This window comes from Conger conger, chromosome 19, assembly GCF_963514075.1.
Source record: "Conger conger chromosome 19, fConCon1.1, whole genome shotgun sequence".
Classification (NCBI taxonomy): Eukaryota; Metazoa; Chordata; class Actinopteri; order Anguilliformes; family Congridae; genus Conger; species Conger conger.
In genome coordinates this window covers 10937080-10954436 of record NC_083778.1, presented here as the reverse complement: position 1 = coordinate 10954436, position 17357 = coordinate 10937080, and the positions used below count along the sequence as shown (strand labels likewise).

At 51.2% G+C, this 17357-nt stretch overlaps 1 protein-coding gene across 1 annotated transcript in view; it reads left to right on the top strand.

The window, feature by feature from the left end:
- LOC133119044 (cortactin-binding protein 2-like) overlaps window positions 1–17357 on the top strand; it is a 49398-nt gene that overhangs the window by 9198 nt on the left and 22843 nt on the right. Inside the window, 1 exon segment of the mRNA XM_061229429.1 lies at window positions 15018–15242. Coding sequence (XP_061085413.1) covers window positions 15018–15242 — 225 coding nt within the window.

Below are 17357 nucleotides of genomic sequence, written 5' to 3'. Positions count from 1 at the left end.
AGGGCTTGGATTAATGTGCGGTTTCCGATTGGCCCGGTTGGATTAACGTGGCGTTCCGATTGGCCGAACGGCGCCGCGATATCCCGCAGAATGCGAAAGCGTTCTCCTGATGTTGCCGCCGTACAGTGGCAGTGTTGTAGCGTTAACATTCATTGTGGGAACGTTTCGCGTTTGCCGGGTTTGCACACGGTTGTAAAGTAGGTCTGTTGAAATTCTTGTCGACGCGTCCATAGATGCACTCTACTGCGCCAGCTTTTTTCTCCGATAACACGATGGTTCCACTGTTTTCTCTCTCTCTCTCTCTCTCTCTCTCTCTCTCTCTCTCTCTCGCTCTCTCTCTCGCTCGCTCTCTCTGGGGAGAACTGTGTGTTCTGCAGGAAGCCTGTTGTGTTGGCAGTGCACCGCTTTCTCTGTGTACGACTCTTATTTACTTACTTATTTTCTCACTGATTTATTTTTTCCTCTACGGCTTTAGAGTGCATTCCCAGCCCTGAGGAGAGCCGAGGCTGGTGCACTGTGTTCTGTTACCTGAACACATGTACCTCTTCTCACCCCGATATTTGCATCTTTTTGTTTTACCCCGATAAGGACCGGCTTGAGGAGGAGAATGACTCATGATGTTGGCGAGAGTTATGACCGTATCCATGGGCAGATTTGCCTAGTATTTAAATGGTAGCAGAGTGTGGGAAAAAGCTTTTTCGCAAGACTGGCTTGAATCAGGATTAAATTGTAGTTACAGGACCATTTATTCATAATGGCATGATGGTCTTTGAACGACGGAAATATGATATACTGTATATACATAATGTGAATATACTTCTCATCTTTTTCCCCCCTTTACGTGAACAGTGCAGCACTATTGTTGTTTTTGTGTTGTTTGGGAGATGCTTTGATCTTTATAAAAGAAAAGTACTCCGATCAAGTTTCATCACAGCAGAATTGGTGAACTTGGGCTTCAATAACTTTGATACACCCACATAGACACGCATGTAAGAGTGTGTTGAGTCTGTCTGTCTGTCTGTCTGTCTCTCTCTCTGTCTCTCTGTCTCTGTCTCTGTCTCTGTCTCTGTCTCTGTCTCTGTCTCTGTCTGTCTGTCTGTCTGTCTCTGTCTCTGTTTGTCTGTCTCAGTCTGTCTCTGTTTGTCTGTCTCTGTCTCTCTCTGTTTGTCTGTCTCCGTCTGTCTCCGTCTGTCTCCGTCTGTCTCTGTCTGTCTGTCTGTCTATCTGTCTCTGTTTGTCTGTCTCTGTCTCTGTCTGTCTCTGTTTGTCTGTCTCAGTCTGTCTCTGTTTGTCTGTCTCTGTCTGTCTGTCTCTGTTTGTCTGTCTCTGTCTCTGTCTCTGTTTGTCTGTCTCTGTCTGTCTCTGTCTGTCTCCGTCTGTCTCCGTCTGTCTGTCCTGCTGCTCATAATGTGTGCAGCTGGATGGCAGACGGGCGGCGATGTTCGCAGACAGAACGGGGGTAAAACAGCTCAGATAAGTTGAGGCCATTGAGAAGTCCCCCTTTGAAGTGTGTGCTGTGGATTAGCAGGGCGAGGACAGGGCTGCCTCGCAGGCCCGGGCTGCGGTTAAGGGCTGTTTGACTGCTGGCTCCAATCCATGTGGACCGCTGCCCTGTTCCTGTTGCCCTGGCGACCCGCGGCTCATTATGGGAAATGCATACGAGTCCCACGCACAGAGAACCGGCTTCCCTTCATTCGCGGGTAAAGTATCATAGCGCTGCCTCCGCACTGCTAATGCCTCTCTTAAAGAAGGAATGAGAAGCACTCAGGGATCAGCCACGGTGAGGTCCCAGTCAGAACGGCCCAGTGTACATTAGAATGGAGGCTGGAGAGAAATTGCTGTCGCCTGTTTATGTACTAGTTTACGATACTGCTTCACGTCCGCCTTGACCTTACAGCACATTACTTTCTAGGCGTCAGGACATATTTTGTATGAAATCTTATCAACCCCTACCCCGCCCCCGTCCCATGTTTCCCTGGATGTGAAAACGGGTGACTGCTGACCTCATGGCACCCGGCTGTAAGCAAGGGCCCAACAGCTACTCGGATCTCATTGTGGGTACACTGGTTTGAACCGACAACCTTCTGGGTCCCTGTCAAGCAAGTTAGCCGCCTATAGGCCGCCCCGACATATTTCAGGGTTGACACCATGGTGCGTACCAATTTTAGAGAAAGGTGGAGGGGGGGTGTTTGCGGATAAAGCTTGCAGAATGGTTCAGCCTGTGTTACTTCCTGTTCTGTTCCAAGTGGGTAAGGCGGGGGTCCCGGGCCTGTGTCAGCGGATGGGGCGGGGTGGACTCAGAGGGGGGCTCTCTTTGAGCTGAAAGGACCGGTGTGTGTTTCTGGAGGTGTGAAGCTGCTTCTCTGACCTGTAAGCACTCAGACCCTCCCTCCTGGGCAGAGCGGTTGCGTGGCAGGTGTCGTGCCAGTGTGGCGTCTGTAATTTCACCAGGGCTCCTGGCGTCCTGGGTGCCGCGGTGGTTTTGTCTGGAGCTGCCTGACCGTTTAATTACTTCATCAACGGGCGCCTTACAGCTGTCGCGCATTTTTACAAGAAGCCTGCATCGCAGACGTAGCTTGTTATTAAAGAATGTAGCTTGTTTTTGAAGAACGTAGCTTGTTTTTGAAGAAGATTCATCATTTTTAAAGAACATCCCTGCTGTAAAAACCAGCCATGCCAGCTTGAGCTGGACATAATCTGGTCTGGCTGGGTATGAGCTGGTCAACCAGCTAGTGCTGATAGCTTGTCTGTGCTGGTAGCTGGTCAACCAGCCACCAGCTGTTTCAAAACCGAAGCTTGAGCTTGTCAAACCATGTCGAGCTTAGAGCTGGTCAGAAGTGGACGACCAGCTGTTCCAAAACCTAGCTTTCCAGCAGGGATGGCTTGTTCCAAGAGTACTTTATTTTTAGAGAACGTGGCTTGTTTTTACAGAACATAGCAGGACGTGGGGAGTTTTAAAAGGCCGTATCTTGCCTGTAAAAGACGCAGGTGTTCTGAGGTCCAGGCCTGTTTTCCATCATTGGCGCTGGCTTTTACAGCAGCTGGTGGCCTGCAGTGCATTCGTGTGGAGGATCGCCAAGCCCAGCGGTGTTTTCCTGTGGGCTGCTCTGCGTGTGTGTGTGTGTGTGTGTGTGTGTGTGTGTGTGTGTGTGTGTGTGTGTGTGTGTGTGTGTGTGTGTGTGTGTGTGTGTGTGTGTGTGTGTGTGTGTGTGTGTGTGTGTGCACTGCGGTCTGTGGGCTCCAGCCGGTATCCAGACCAGACCGCCACTCACTCAGCGCGGGACTACTCCGGCGGTTTGGGTAAAATCCCACACTCTCAGAAATAGTGACAGCGGAGGAACATTTATGTTCCTCAAGTATCAACGTTTCTCAAATGTACCCTGAACGTACAGTAATGTTCTCTTTGGCCAAGCAAAAATGTACAAATTAATTATATAGTGCTGGCTCAGAGTACAATTTTATGTACCTACTGGGTACAGCGAGCATTTGTATCTGTTTAGGCACTTCGTGTACCTTTATTTTTGAGACTGTAACAGTCTGGAGGAGTGGTCTCAAAGCCCCGGGACACATAATGACTCCCATTGGACGGCGGGCTCTTGAGTGACGGGTGGCGAGTGAAGCTGGGTCTGGCTGTGTGTGTGTTAGCGGCAAGCTAACGGTAGGATTTACGAGCCGGTTAATATGACCAATCACTGCGGGGTAGGGAAGACCTCAGGGGCCAAAATGCTCCTGTGTGCCACAAAAATGAGATCTGTTAAGTTTTAACCTCGTCTGGGTTCAGTGTTGACCAAAAGCAGATGTTTAATGGTCTAGTCTTCCTCCATACCGTACCCTACTCCTGTGATAGCTTGTAATTCCGTTGTGGAGTAGAGACTCGCAGAAGGCTAAATATGTGAAGTGTGTGTTTCCATAGCAACCGTTCTGTAAGCAGTGTCGCACAGCGAGTGGATTTTACTGAGAGCTGAAGTTCCCTCCGGACCCTCAGAGATTACCCAAACTAAACTAATATAATACTACAGCGTCTGTGCTAATCTAGCCCGATAGGACTAACAGTGTTTCAGAAAGGTTCCCTGGAGAATTTTACATCTTCTCGTGCTCTTCATTGAAGAACAAACATGGCCGCCTTGTAGTTCTTATTTTGTAGTTCATGTAGTTAGCTGGCATTACGTCACCGCGCTTTTGAGTCAGGAGACAAACACAGACGGACGGCGTGTCACCGCAGGGAGAGCCAGCAGACGGGGTCGGGGCGGAATTTTCCCAGTGTGGCGCTCGGGTAATCTGCCCATCCATCACGGCCCGTTCGCCCGGAGCCCGGGAGGCCCAGCCAGCGCCTCCCAAAAAATCCCACCCAGCGGAGATGAGTCAGAACCGGCCCAGCCCGCGAGATCAGACTTATTGGACACGGACGCACTTTCCAGTCTTTACAACTGTCGAGTGTTGTTGTGTATGCTAGTGTCGACCTTCAACCTGCTTCTGAGTGTGTGTGTCTGTCATCTGTGTGTGTGTGTGTGTGTCTGTATTGGCTTGTTTCCTCCTCCCTGAAGTATCTATGCTCTGGGGCTCTGTGTGCTGTGGGTGTTCAGTGTGAAAACAAAGGAAGAGAGATGTTAATTAGCGATCACGCTAACTCTAGCGGACCCCGGTCAGACCGCCCTCTGACGAGGCTAGTGTACGTGGTTGCATTGTTAGCCATCACGAGTTGGGCGCCGGGCAACGTGGCTGGCATTATTCTGTGATGTGCCCGTCTCTGCTGAGCCCTGTAGCTGTGATCCAAAAAGGGATTCGCTGGGATAAACGCTCACGGCCGCTAGCGCTTCTGTGCAACTCAACTGTCGCCGGTCGATTATAGCATCCCTCTCACAGCAGGGCCGCTGGCCCCCACAATTCATTCACTTGGCCTGGTTTCACCTGTCAGCTGTGCTAGCTGGGGTTAGCTTCTTAGCTCCGTTACCTGTGCTTGCTGGGGCTTGCGCTGTTAGCTCCTTTAGCTCTATTAGCTGTGTTAGCTGGGGTTAGCTCTGTTAGCTGTGCTAGCTGGGGTTAGCTCTGTTAGCCGTGCTAGCTGGGGTTAGCTCTGTTAGCTCTGTTAGCCGTGCTAGCTGGGGCTAGCCCTGTTAGCTCTGTTTGCTGTGCTAGCTGGGGTTAACTCTGTTAGCTCTCTTAAATTGCCTCAACCACCACCAATGTGCAGTAGCCACCTGGAAGATGCAATGGTGGCCATTTTTGCGCCAGAATGCTGACCACTCACCAGCTGAGGTGGAAAGGGAGTTAAATCAGGGGACGATTGAAAGAGCCAGTTGGGGAATTTATCCAGGGAACCCCCGACTAAAATGTGCACCTGCGGGTTGTTTATCTTTTAAACAAATAATTCCCAAGTCTTCCGGAATGAGAGTGCAGCCCCATCTGGTACCTCCTCGGTTTTATTGACCCCTTAGCTGAACTCGTTTCACAGAAGAGGGATTCTGGGAAATGCGTGTGTTTTTTTTTTTTTTTTTTTACGAGATGTGAGTTTACGAGAGGAGGATTTCCTGGTTATGTGGCCGGAACATTCCTCGTGATTTTGTGCTGTTTCAGGATGGTGCTCGTCCTGGTTTTAGGTGGTGTTATTGCTGTATCTTGCCTTCAAAATGACTACTGCTCTGAGCCTCTTGTCACCTCACTCTTGGTTAAAGTCACAGTTAGCAGTGGGGGCGGGGCCGTGATGACTCGCCCGTTACTGTCGCCATGACAGTGAGGAAGGCGGAGCTAAATGATCAAATAATTTAGGAGGTGTGTGCTCATATGGGTATACGCGTGTGTGTGTGTGCGAGTGTGTGTGCGTGCTGCATCGCTCATGGAAATGCTGAATTTGTGGAAATGTGAAGTTCAGTGGACAAGCTCCTCTGCTTGTGGGGCTTTAGATGGTGTGTGTGTGTGTGCGCATAAGCTTTGTGTGTGTCCCCTCCTTGGCCCTCACTGTGTGTGTGTGTGTGTGTGTGTGTGTGTGTGTGTGTGTGTGTCCGTCCTCCCTGTCCCTCGGTGTGTGCCTCTGTGTGCCTCTGTGTGCCTCTGTGTCCCTCTGTGTGCCTCTGTGTGTGCGTGTCAGCAGTAGATGTGTAGAACCCCGTCCCGCATGTTTGATTGGCGGCCTGTCCTAATCTCTCCTCTGATCCAGCGCCGGGCACAGCTGGATGAGTCTCGGTGACTGATCTTCAGCTCCAGGGGCTGGGCTGAGGGAGGCTGGGCTGGGGCCAGCTGTGCACTGCACTACCGCGGGAGCTGCAGCTGTTGCCTGGGGCTTGCAGGTTCATATCCTAATTGGGGAGAGGCACGAGTAAACAATGGAGCCCCTTGAGAGAGGACGGTGGGGCTAAGGCTCTGAATAAAAGCAAAGTGACTTACAGTTGATTAGACTAAGCAGGGGATAGTCCCCGCTGGAGCAATAAGATCCTTGCTCAGGGGCCCAACGGCTGTGCGGGTCTTATCGTGGCTACACCGGGGATCTAATCACCCACCTTCCAGGTCCCAGTCATGTACCTTAACCACGACGCTACATGCTGCCCGTCTCATGAAACAACAAAGACTTGTCAAGCGCAGCAGAACGCAGACGCGTTCCGGTCAGACGTTCCAGCGCATTAGCCGGCCTTCGTGCTCCGCTTCTGAGGTCAGACTTTCTGTTTTGGTGTAAAATTCCACGCCGGGGGCTTAGCGGGATTCCCGTAGTCCCAGCGGAGCCGGGAGAACACTGGGACCGTTGTTCCCGGTCCGGCGGCTTTAGCGGGTAAACGGTCACGACAGCGTGGCCTGAAGAAAGGCCTCAGGATCCTGGTGAGAGGAGGAGTCACGGCCGATGCCCGTGTTACCTGCGGGACAGATGTTTGGCCTGATCGTAACCGGGTCATGTGATCCGCCCGTAGCGACCGTACAGGCAGGGCATTGATACCCCGCACAATACGGGCCTCTGTGTCCCGGCCACGCCCCACACGCTCTCCCATCTGCTGCTAATGCAGGGGCCGCTCCCCCATGCCGGGCACCCGCCCCCCGCCTGTCACTGCACAGGCCCCGTGTGAGTGTGTGTGTGTGTGTGTGTGTGTGTGTGTGAGTGTGTGTGAGTGTGTGTGAGTGTGTGTGAGTGTGTGTGAGTGTGTGTGTGAGTGTGAGTGTGTGTGAGTGTGTGTGAGTGTGTGTGTGAGTGTGTGTGAGTGTGTGTGAGTGTGTGTGAGTGTGTGTGTGAGTGTGTGTGTGAGTGTGTGTGAGTGTGTGTGAGTGTGTGTGTGAGTGTGTGTGAGTGTGTGTGAGTGTGTGTGTGAGTGTGTGAGTGTGTGAGTGTGTGAGTGTGTGAGTGTGTGAGTGTGTGTGTGTGAGTGTGTGAGTGTGTGAGTGTGTGTGAGTGTGTGTGAGTGTGTGTGAGTGTGTGTGAGTGTGTGTGAGTGTGTGAGAGTGTGTGAGTGTGTGTGTCAGTGTGTGTGTCAGTGTGTGTGTCAGTGTGTGAGTCAGTGTGTGAGTCAGTGTGTGAGTCAGTGTGTGAGTCAGTGTGTGAGTCAGTGTGTGAGTCAGAGTGTGAGTCAGAGTGTGAGAGTCAGTGTGAGAGAGCGACCGACCGACCGACCGACCGACCCATCCCAAGCCTGCTTTTCTTTTGTATAAACTACAAGTGTTCCAAGCGTATTATTTAACTTTGTTCTTAACAGAAGTGGTCTTATGTAATGCGCGGTAAGCCTGGGAAGTGCTCTGTGTTGGTTTAGAGTGCACGCTGTGCTCCGTGTTCTTCCTCTGGTTTGTTCTTTTCTTCATTCATGTAATTGGCGCGGCCCACGCTGCAGCCTGGCTCGCCGGCCCCCTCCGCAGCGCGGGGGCGGTACTGTGCCAGCGGCGGTGCCCAGGATTACGGTTTGGAGTGATTCAGCGCTCCGACCGCTTTCTTTGGACCGGCTTCCACGCACGCAAAAGTTTTTCTGGTCAATCTGCGAGCTGTGTGATCCCCAGCTCCTTACCGCACTGTGTGTAGAGAGAGAGAGAGAGAGGGAGGGAGGAGGAGAGAGGGATAAGGAGAGGGCAAGAGAGAGACTAAGGACACGGAGAGAAACGGAAGGAAAGAGGGAGAGCTTTAAAGAGTAAGTGTGGGAGAAAGAGAAGGAGAATTTTAAGAGAGAGATGGGGAGACAGACAGAGAGGGCTATGTGTATGTGTGTGTGTGTGTGTGTGTGTGTGCGTGCATGCATGTGTCTGTATCTGTGTGTGTGTGTGTGTGTGTGTGTGTGTGTTTGTGTGTGTGTGTGCAGTAGAAAAGCTCCTTGTTTGATCCCGGCTCTGTCCACAAAGCCCCACAGAGAGGCTGCTCCCACTGGGTGCTCCTGCAGGTGTACAGACCCATCAGCGCGCTCGCTCCATCCCGGATACCCCTCCCCTCCCCGTCCGGAGCGTGGCTTGTGTTCGGGGGCTGGTTGGCGGGTGCAGGGAGGGCGCAGTGCGGGGATTGATTGATGATTGATGAGGGAGAGGACACAGTCACTTGGCAGGTACACGTATCGATCCGGTGGCTGCAGACTTACCACTCCCCTGGGACCCCCTCCCCCGTAACCCCGAGCCCCTCTGAGCTCTTTATTCAGTGAGCAGAGGAGAGACTCTTAATCTGATCAATTCACAGCATCCATCCTTTTAACGGCCTCCGGGAACTTCCTGCGTGTGGCGGGCCTGTTCCCAGCAGGGGGTTCCTCTGGGGCGGGGCCACAGCAGCGGGGGCCGGCCTCTCTGTGGAGCTCTGGCAGCCCTGTAATGAGCATGCTGTCATTAACCATGTACTGTAATTAACCATGTACTGTAACAAGCGCGCTGTAATTAACTCTGTTCTGTAAGCAACCGTGCACTGTCATGAACTGTGCACTGTGACTGTGCCGTGTAATTATATGTTCAGTGTAATTAACTATGCACTGTAACTGCTCGGTAATGATGCACTGTAATTAACTGCACTGTGCAGTGAAATTGAATATGCCGTGTAATTAAATATGTTGTGTAATTAACTATGCATTGTAATGAACTGCTCTGTAATGGTGCATTGTAATTAATTGCACTGTGCAGTGAAATTGAATATGCAGTGTATATGCAGTGTAATTAAATATGTAGTGTAATTAACTATGCATTGTTGCTAACCGCACACTGTAATTAATCCAAAACTGCAGTTCGCCACACACTGTAATCAAGCTGCAGTTAACTTTGCATTGTAATTAACTCCACGCTTGTGGCCAGCGGGAGGACATCTCTGCGGTTTCTGGGGCTGCGGTCTGAGACACTCTCACCCTGGGGCGTTTGTCACGATTACGGCGTTATCTGCGCTGAGTGAATCCCGGAGAACAGCTCTGTTCCCTGCAGTCCACGTCCCTTGGGAGGGTCCTGGGTTTTCACTCCGTGCAGTCATCAGGCTGACTCTGTAGTCCTGCTTTATGGATTGTACTCAGGTCAGTTATCCTGCTCTGTGAAACGGGGCCCCGGGGGGGGTGTCAGAATCTCGAAAAGGCAGGAACGGAAAGGGCTCCAAGCCGGGCAGTGACCTGGGCGGTATGTCCTCCAGTAATGGCAGGAAGGGAATCTCTTTTTTTAAAAACACAAATATTATTAGAGTCCGCACTGCGCAGCCGAGTACTGAGCACTGCTTCTCTCCAGCATGCTAAGCAGAAGCGCTGCGGGTTTAATGCATGAGGATGTAGGGGCAGATCTGAAATGATAAATTCTGTGTGTGTTTTATAGGCGTCGCTGTGGTTATTTATGCCACCGGGCGGCGCATCCCAGTGAATATGAGACCTGACTGCTCCAGCCCTGGAGTGAAGCTGCCATGACGGATATAAAATTCAGATGCTCATAAATGCGTAATTGCCGGGGCCTTGAATAATGGATCGGTAGGCCTTTCTTGGGGATGGATTTTACATGTTCTGTGCTCGACATGGCAGCTGTCAGGAGTCAGGGCTTTTATTCTGCTCTCCTCCCCTCTCTCCTTCTGCTCTTCTTACTCTCTCTCTCTCTCTCTCTCTCTCCTTCCAGTGTTCTTGCTCTCTCCCTTTCCTTCTTTTCTGACTCTTCTCTCTCTCTTTCAAGATGCGTCTTTCTCTCTGTGACCCTGTTCCTCCACCTCCTACACACTCACTCTCTCACACACACACACACACACATACGCACACTCACACTCACACAGACACACTCACCCATATATACACACACATACATGCACATACACACACTCACCCAGTCTCACACACTCACACAAACACACACACATAGATACACACACAAACACACACACACACTCACACTCACACTCACACACGCTCCCGTAGGTTGACTCAGCAGTGCATTCCTGCAGGTTGACACTAGCAGTATGCGGCAGTGCTGGGCAGTTGTAAATAAAGAGGACCAGTGACCTGATGCTCTGGATGTTGCAGGAGTCATACATCCAGGTGGCCTCTATCTGTGGAGAAACACTAACCACCTCGACAAGCCAGGCTGGGGTCCGGGCCTAATGCGTGTGTTCTGCTGGCCCTCAAAGCGAGTGTGTGTGTGTGTGTGTGTGTGTGTGTGTGTGTGTGTGTGTGTGTGTGTGTGTGTGTGTGTGTGTGTGTGTGTGTGTGTGTGTGTGTGTGTGTGTGTGTGTGTGTGTGTGTGTGTGTGTGTGTGTGTGTGTATATATCTATCTATGTGTGTGTGTGTGTGTGTGTGTGTGTGACACACTGAAAGTCAGTGGGTTTGGAGCAAATTGTGTGTTGTGTAGTGTGCAGTAGCTTATAAGATAACTTAACACTCCATTGTCCACAATACTACAAACAGAGCCTACTTCGGTCCTGTAGCTCCTGAAATTGTAGATGTCTCGGTATGATAGTTACATACTTCGCCTCTCTACCTTGTGTACTGCACTTATGTTCATGGCTTTGCCACCCATCATATATGAATTGCAACCTTATCTGACGTGTTCATTTCATTCCGCTTGGCGCTCTCTGGCAGCCATTTTGGGGAGTGGAGTGTGGTTGACTCTGGGCCAGTTTTAAAACACAACCTTTCCCCCCTCCCCCCCCCCCTCCAACGCACCATCTTCCGGAGTACAGCTGTGAGGCTCCGGTGCCATGGAAACGCACTGCCTGCCTTCACGGCATCAAGGTCTCCCCAAAGCTGGAATTTGGCCGTGCTTCTGAACCTGCGTTCAAAGCAGGCAGCAGTCAGAAAATAAAATACGGCAGCTTTTATTTTTTATTTCTTCCTATCGATCGAGAGGTCACCGGTGTCCTATAGCGTACTTTCTGTCCCCTTTTCCTCGCCGAAGCCCGTGTTGCTGTCCGTCATGTTGACTGACAGCTGAGCGAACGGTGTTTGACGCTGTCGCCCCGGCGCGAAGGCGTGGGTTACGGCGGTCCGTGCGGACTCGCTGTGGCCCCCAGCGTCTGGTGGATGGCCCTGATATTTAATCCTTATGTGCGCTCTGCTGTCTGAAATGAATCATCTGATGTTTATCATGGACAGCGGGCCTGTGGAGAAGTGATGAGAGAGATGGTAATGCTGAGCGATTTCCCTCATGGCTTCGAGGTCTTCAGACCGGAGTACAGTCTACAGTCCCTGTTCTGAACGTCTGTGCAGGCTCCTGTTTGTCAAAGAGTCGGTTTATTAGAAATTATAACACTTTTTGTGCATCACAGCTTGAAGTGGGCCAGCCTGTAGCCTAGTGGCTAAGGTACATGGCTGTGAGTGGTTAGTGGTTCAAGCCCCGGTGTAGCCACGATAAGATCCGCACAGCTGTTGGGCCCCTTGAGCAAGGCCCCTTAACCCCACATTGCTCCAGGGGGGGATTGTCCCCTGCTTAGTCTAATCAACTGTACGTCACTTTGGATAAAAGCGTCAGCTAAAAAAACGAATATAATAAATGTGGCAGCTTCCTTCTTATTTAGTTTAAGTTTCACTGAGCGGCACCTCCACAGTCAAGGTGTGATTTACGCTGATATAGCGACAGACCCTTTTCAGACTCTCAAATGAAGGTTATTGTAGTATTGGCACGGTTCCCTGTCCTGCACTGTGTTTACTGTGTGGGCTGTTTCACTGGTGCCCCTGAGATCCTCAGAGCCTTTAACGGTGTGTGACACGTTGGAAGAGAGACGACAGTGTGTGTGTGTGTGTGTGTGAGTGTGAGTGTGAGTGTGAGTGTGAGTGTGAGTGTGAGTGTGAGTGTGAGTGTGAGTGTGAGTGTGAGTGTGAGTGTGAGTGTATATAAAGGCTTGTGGAGAGGAGCAGCAGCATTTGTTTCGCGGAGTCTTTCGCCTCGTTTCTGCCCCCTGCTGGGAGAGCTGGGGCGCTGCAGCCTCCCTGAGTACCCTGCTGTGTGATTTAGATCAGTGAATAGAGGATTATTTCGGGGCTCCCCACTGACTGTTTGTGCTGTCTGTATGTGACCCCTGGGGGGAGGGGGTGGATTTGGAGATTTAGATAAAGAGCTGCAGATGTCTGACTCACAGCCTCTCTCTTTCTTTCTCTCTATCTATCCTATCTCTCTCTCTCTCTCTCTGGAACTGCCGTTTTGAAGCACTGATAAGGAGAGCCATTTTCTGTTACTGCGGTTGTGTTCAGGGTTTTTTTTTTGTGTGATAGCGTTTGTTTTTTTGGTTTTCGTGCAATAGTTTTTTCTGTGGTCTTTATCTTATTTTGCTCTTTTTGTGTGTGTGCCTGTGAGTGGGTATTTTTAATGTTGTGAACATTTAGGTCTCATTTATTTCTCTTTTTTGTTCCGTGCAGATTACCTAAAAGTAAATAAAAAGGCTTGCTCGCTCTCCCTCTCTTTCTCTCCCTCTCTCTCGCTCTTTTCTTCTCTCGCGCTCTCTTTCTTCGTCTCTCTTTCCATCTGAGTGAATGTCACCCCAATTAGCCCAGGATGCCCTCTCCCTGTCCGACAGTGACCCGCCCGCTCGTCAATCAATAATTCAGCCAATCAAGCTGTCAAACAGAGCCCCGCCCACAATGCAATTCCTCAACATGCGTCAAGTGCCGGTGCCCACGGCTTAAATGAACGACCGTGTTGCTTGGCAATAAAAACTCACCTCGACCGTGACAGGCCGGTTTGGGGTGATGGACTCGCTGCACGTGAGCGGTCAGATAGGCGATAAGGGGCGCTGTGTTTAAGGAGCCCTGCTGCACGGCGGAAAGCAGGGGAAATGCCGCTATCAGCTGGTGACGGGCCTTTTGTGAGCTAATAACACTGTAATTTACTGTTCCCAGCACCGCCAGAGTATTCCTCTCTGAACTGCAGTGTGTGTGTGTGTGTGTGTGTGTTTGTGTGTGTGTGTTTGTGTGTTTGTGTGTGTGTGTGTGTGTGTGTGTGTGAGTGAGTGTGTGTGTGCGTTTATGTGTGTGTGTGTGTGTGCGTGAGCATGTGCATAACCGTGTGTGTGTTTGCATGTATTTGTGCGTGTGTGTGTATGCATGTATTTGTGCGTGAGTGTTTGTGTGCGATTGTGTTTATGTGAGTGTTTATGCGTGCGTGAGTGAGTGAGTGAGTCTGTATCTATGCGTGTGTTTGTGTGAGCCTGTATGCGCGTGTGTGTGTGTGTGTGTGTTTGTGTGAGCCTGTATGCGCGTGTGTGTGTGTTTGTGTGAGCCTGTATGCGTGTGTGTGTGTGTTTGTGTGAGCCTGTATGCGTGTGTGTGTGTGGGGAGGGGGGGAGGGGGGGGGTAAAGTCTGTTCTCCAGCTTGTCCTAATTATCTTGTATATTTTTTCAGTTGTGTAGAATTAATGGGCCTCACAAAACACAAGCGGCCCCAGTGTAAAGTGTACCGCTCTGTGATTCACTGAGTCCTCGCTGTTTCTATCAGCACAGTCTGTCCCCTGGTGTCTTGTGTGTTCCAGACCTGGGTCAAAAACATAAATATGAAATGGAAAAAATTCAAGTACTTTTATACGCTTTTTACGCTTTACTAAGCTTGCCTGGTGAATTGGAACCTATGAAATGCTCTCAAAAAGTGCAAACCCCACCTTCTGGTCCTCTTGGTTGGCTCATTTGCAGCAGGCAAAATTCAGTCGAGCACCGAAAAGTGTTTGAATCCAAAGTGATTACGTATTTGACCCAGGTCTGGTATGTTGTCTGTCTGCCTGTCTGCCTGCCTGCCTGCCTGCCTGCCTTCCTGCCTACCTGTCTGTCTCTCTGTCTCTCGGTCTGCCTGTCTGTCTGCCTGCCTGTCTGTTGTCTAGGTCTTAGCCCCGAATTCCCAAAGCGACTTTATTCCTTCATTATTCACAAGTAATTCATTTTCTCCCTCCGCCTGTGTTTGTAATGCTCAGCCGTGGATACTGCTGCAGTATTCGGTTCTCCTGCTGCACACAGGGACCGGGGGGGGATCTGTCCCGTCTCCGCGCGCTGTCCGTTTATCCGCCCGGCTGCTTCACGGCGTGTGTGGACGGGGCTCCGGGCCCGGCAGGGACAGAAGGGCCGCGGCGGCCATCTTGTGTCCCCGCCGAGCGGTCAGATTGCGGGCTGGGTGAGCGTCCAGCGGCACGCTGGGAGAGCCCTGGAGCGGCTAATCGCCCGGGGCGACCGTGCCAAACGCGCGGTTCAGCCGAGTGACCTCACCCGACTCTGCCCAGTGTCGTGGAATTCCCTCGGACTCGGTCACAACAAGGAGAGACACTCAGACGCAGGACAACAGCTGTATTATGAGGGCTGTGAGGGAGGAACCCAAACACTCAGTTCAGAGGTTGGGGCAGTTCCAACTTACTGCTCGCAAACAGTCAGTATTTACGGATAACAAGGAGTTTATACGTGCCTAACGTACGCATTCTAGTTAAAGGTTAACAACAAGCAGGGCGATAGTAGAATCATTGTGCCGCTGCATCAACACAAGCAGTTAATAGATTACAAAAGCAAGTAACTTTAGGAAGTGGAATGGAGCGTTTGTGACCAAGTTTAAGCGAGCGAGAATTGTCAGGTAATGAAGGAGACGATGGGAAGTTCGTGACCAAGTTTAATGAAACGTGAAACGCAAGCAACGAAACAAAATGGCGTCCCCCTGTCCCCAGGCGCGCAGGAACGAGGCCTTCATCCAGGAGCGGTACGGACACTACAGCCTGGCCGACCCCTTCCTGGCGCTGCAGCGGGACGTGGAGGCGGCGGGCGGGGACAAGGCGCGGCGGGCGGTGTGTGCCAGCCCCGTGGTGGTGCTGGAGGCCGTCATGGCGCACTGCCGGAGGATGCAGGAGAGGATGTCCGCCCAGCTCACCGCCGCCGAGGGCCGGCAGAGGAAGGTAGGCCTCGTCCACCGTTACGTGGGGCGGCCATTTTGTGCCCGTCTCAAATTCTTTCCCTCCACTGTAAATGTTGGAAGTGAGTGGGTGAGTGGGTGAGTGGGTGAGTGGGTGAGTGGGTGAGTGGGTGAGTGGGTGGGTGGGTGGGTGAGTGAGTGGGTGAGTGGGTGAGTGGGTGAGTGGGTGAGTGGGTGAGTGGGTGAGTGAGAGTCTGGACCTTTGATGCAGAAACCCAGGGATCGTGTTTGGTTGTGCGTGTGTTGTTGCAGAGGGCAGGCAGAGGGAAGATAGGCCCCAGCGATTACATTCACCCCGATGCTGGGCGGCCATTTTGTGCCCGTCTCAAATTCTTTCCCTCCACTGTAAATGTTGCATGAGAAAGCCAAGGTAAGAGGCTTCAGGTGGGGAGTGGTGCTGGACCTTTGATGCAGAAACCCAGGGATCATGTTTGGTTGTACATATGTTGCCACAGAGGGCAGGCAGAGGAAGTTAGGCCTCGGCCAAGGTTGCGGTACATTCACTGCGGTTCTGGGCGGCCATTTTGTGGTAGTTTACACGACACACAACTTTTTTTACTGTACAATATAAAACTTCCACTGCTATTCACACCAGTCTAATAAAACCCTGCCCTAGTTACAGATCCACTGTCAAAAATGTTCCATATTTGGACTGTGTTAGGATTATTTTAATCAGGACTCAGGTTGCAGAAAATACATCTCCTCATTAAGTAAGCTTGCAGCCTCAGATTTTTTGGGAACAGCAGTATTTGTGTGTTTTTGAGTTAACGCTTTAACTGCAGGTTCACTCTCAAATGTATCGTGGGAGGCTTATTTTAGGCTGCTTTCTAGTTCCTGTCCATGGCTATAATGAGAACAGTGAGTGTCGTTGTCAGATTGGCCCTGGATACTCTTTTTACACCCGTTTCTCAAATCACGGTCCGAGAACTGCTGGTTTTCCACCCTCCCTTTACCTGGGAGTCAGTCTGGCCAATCTGCACCACTAATTGTTCGGTTAATTATCCGGTAGGATCGAAAACCAGGGCTGGATTTGGATTTGAGGGCCAGAGTTGAGAGTCCCTGCTCTACACAGCCCCACATAGGGCCTCTCTGTGAGACAGCTGCTCTCAAACCTAACGGGCTGGATCCTCCACGCACAGCACAAGACGCCTGCTGTCAGGAGTATTTCAGTGCTGAAGACGGTCTCTCAGTGCCCTGGGTTTAATTAGACGCTGATTCCCTGTGTCTCAGTGCCCTGGGATTGATTAGACACTGATTCCCTGTGTCTCCGTGCCCTGGGTTTGATTAGACGCTGATTCCCTGTGTCTCAGTGCCCCTGGGTTTGATGATGGTTTGATAAGAGGCGGATTCCCTGTGTCTCAGTGGGTTTGATGATGGTTTGATAAGAGGCTGATTCCCTGTGTCTCAGTGGGTTTGATGATGGTTTGATAAGAGGCTGATTCCCTGTGTCTCAGTGGGTTTGATGATGGTTGGATAAGAGGCTGATTCCCTGTGTCTCAGTGGGTTTGATGATGGTTGGATAAGAGGCTGATTCCCTGTGTCTCAGTGGGTTTGATGATGGTTGGATAAGAGGCTGATTCCCTGTGTCTCAGTGGGTTTGATGATGGTTTGATAAGAGGCTGATTCCCTGTGTCTCAGTGGGTTTGATGATGGTTTGATAAGAGGCTGATTCCCTGTGTCTCAGTGGGTTTGATGATGGTTTGATAAGAGGCTGATTCCCTGTGTCTCAGTGGGTTTGATGATGGTTTGATAAGAGGCTGATTCCCTGTGTCTCAGTGGGTTTGATGATGGTTTGATAAGAGGCTGTTTCCCTGGTGCTGAACTGCAGCCCTGCCAGAACGGGGGAACAGCCTGCTCCAGGAACGCAGCTGCAGGAAGTGACCTCATCGGCAGTCACCCTCAGTCACCCTCTCCCGTATCCATGGCAACGTAGAAGTCCTTGGATGTGCCCGAACGCTATCCTTCCACAAAAGCGCCCTTGCGTCTGCAGGCTCCTAATTAATGTGGATATATTGGTGCACAATGGAATTTAAAAATACTTGGCGTATTTGCGTATGCCCTGTGACTGATTGGTGGCATCTGGTGGGTGGTTTCCTGC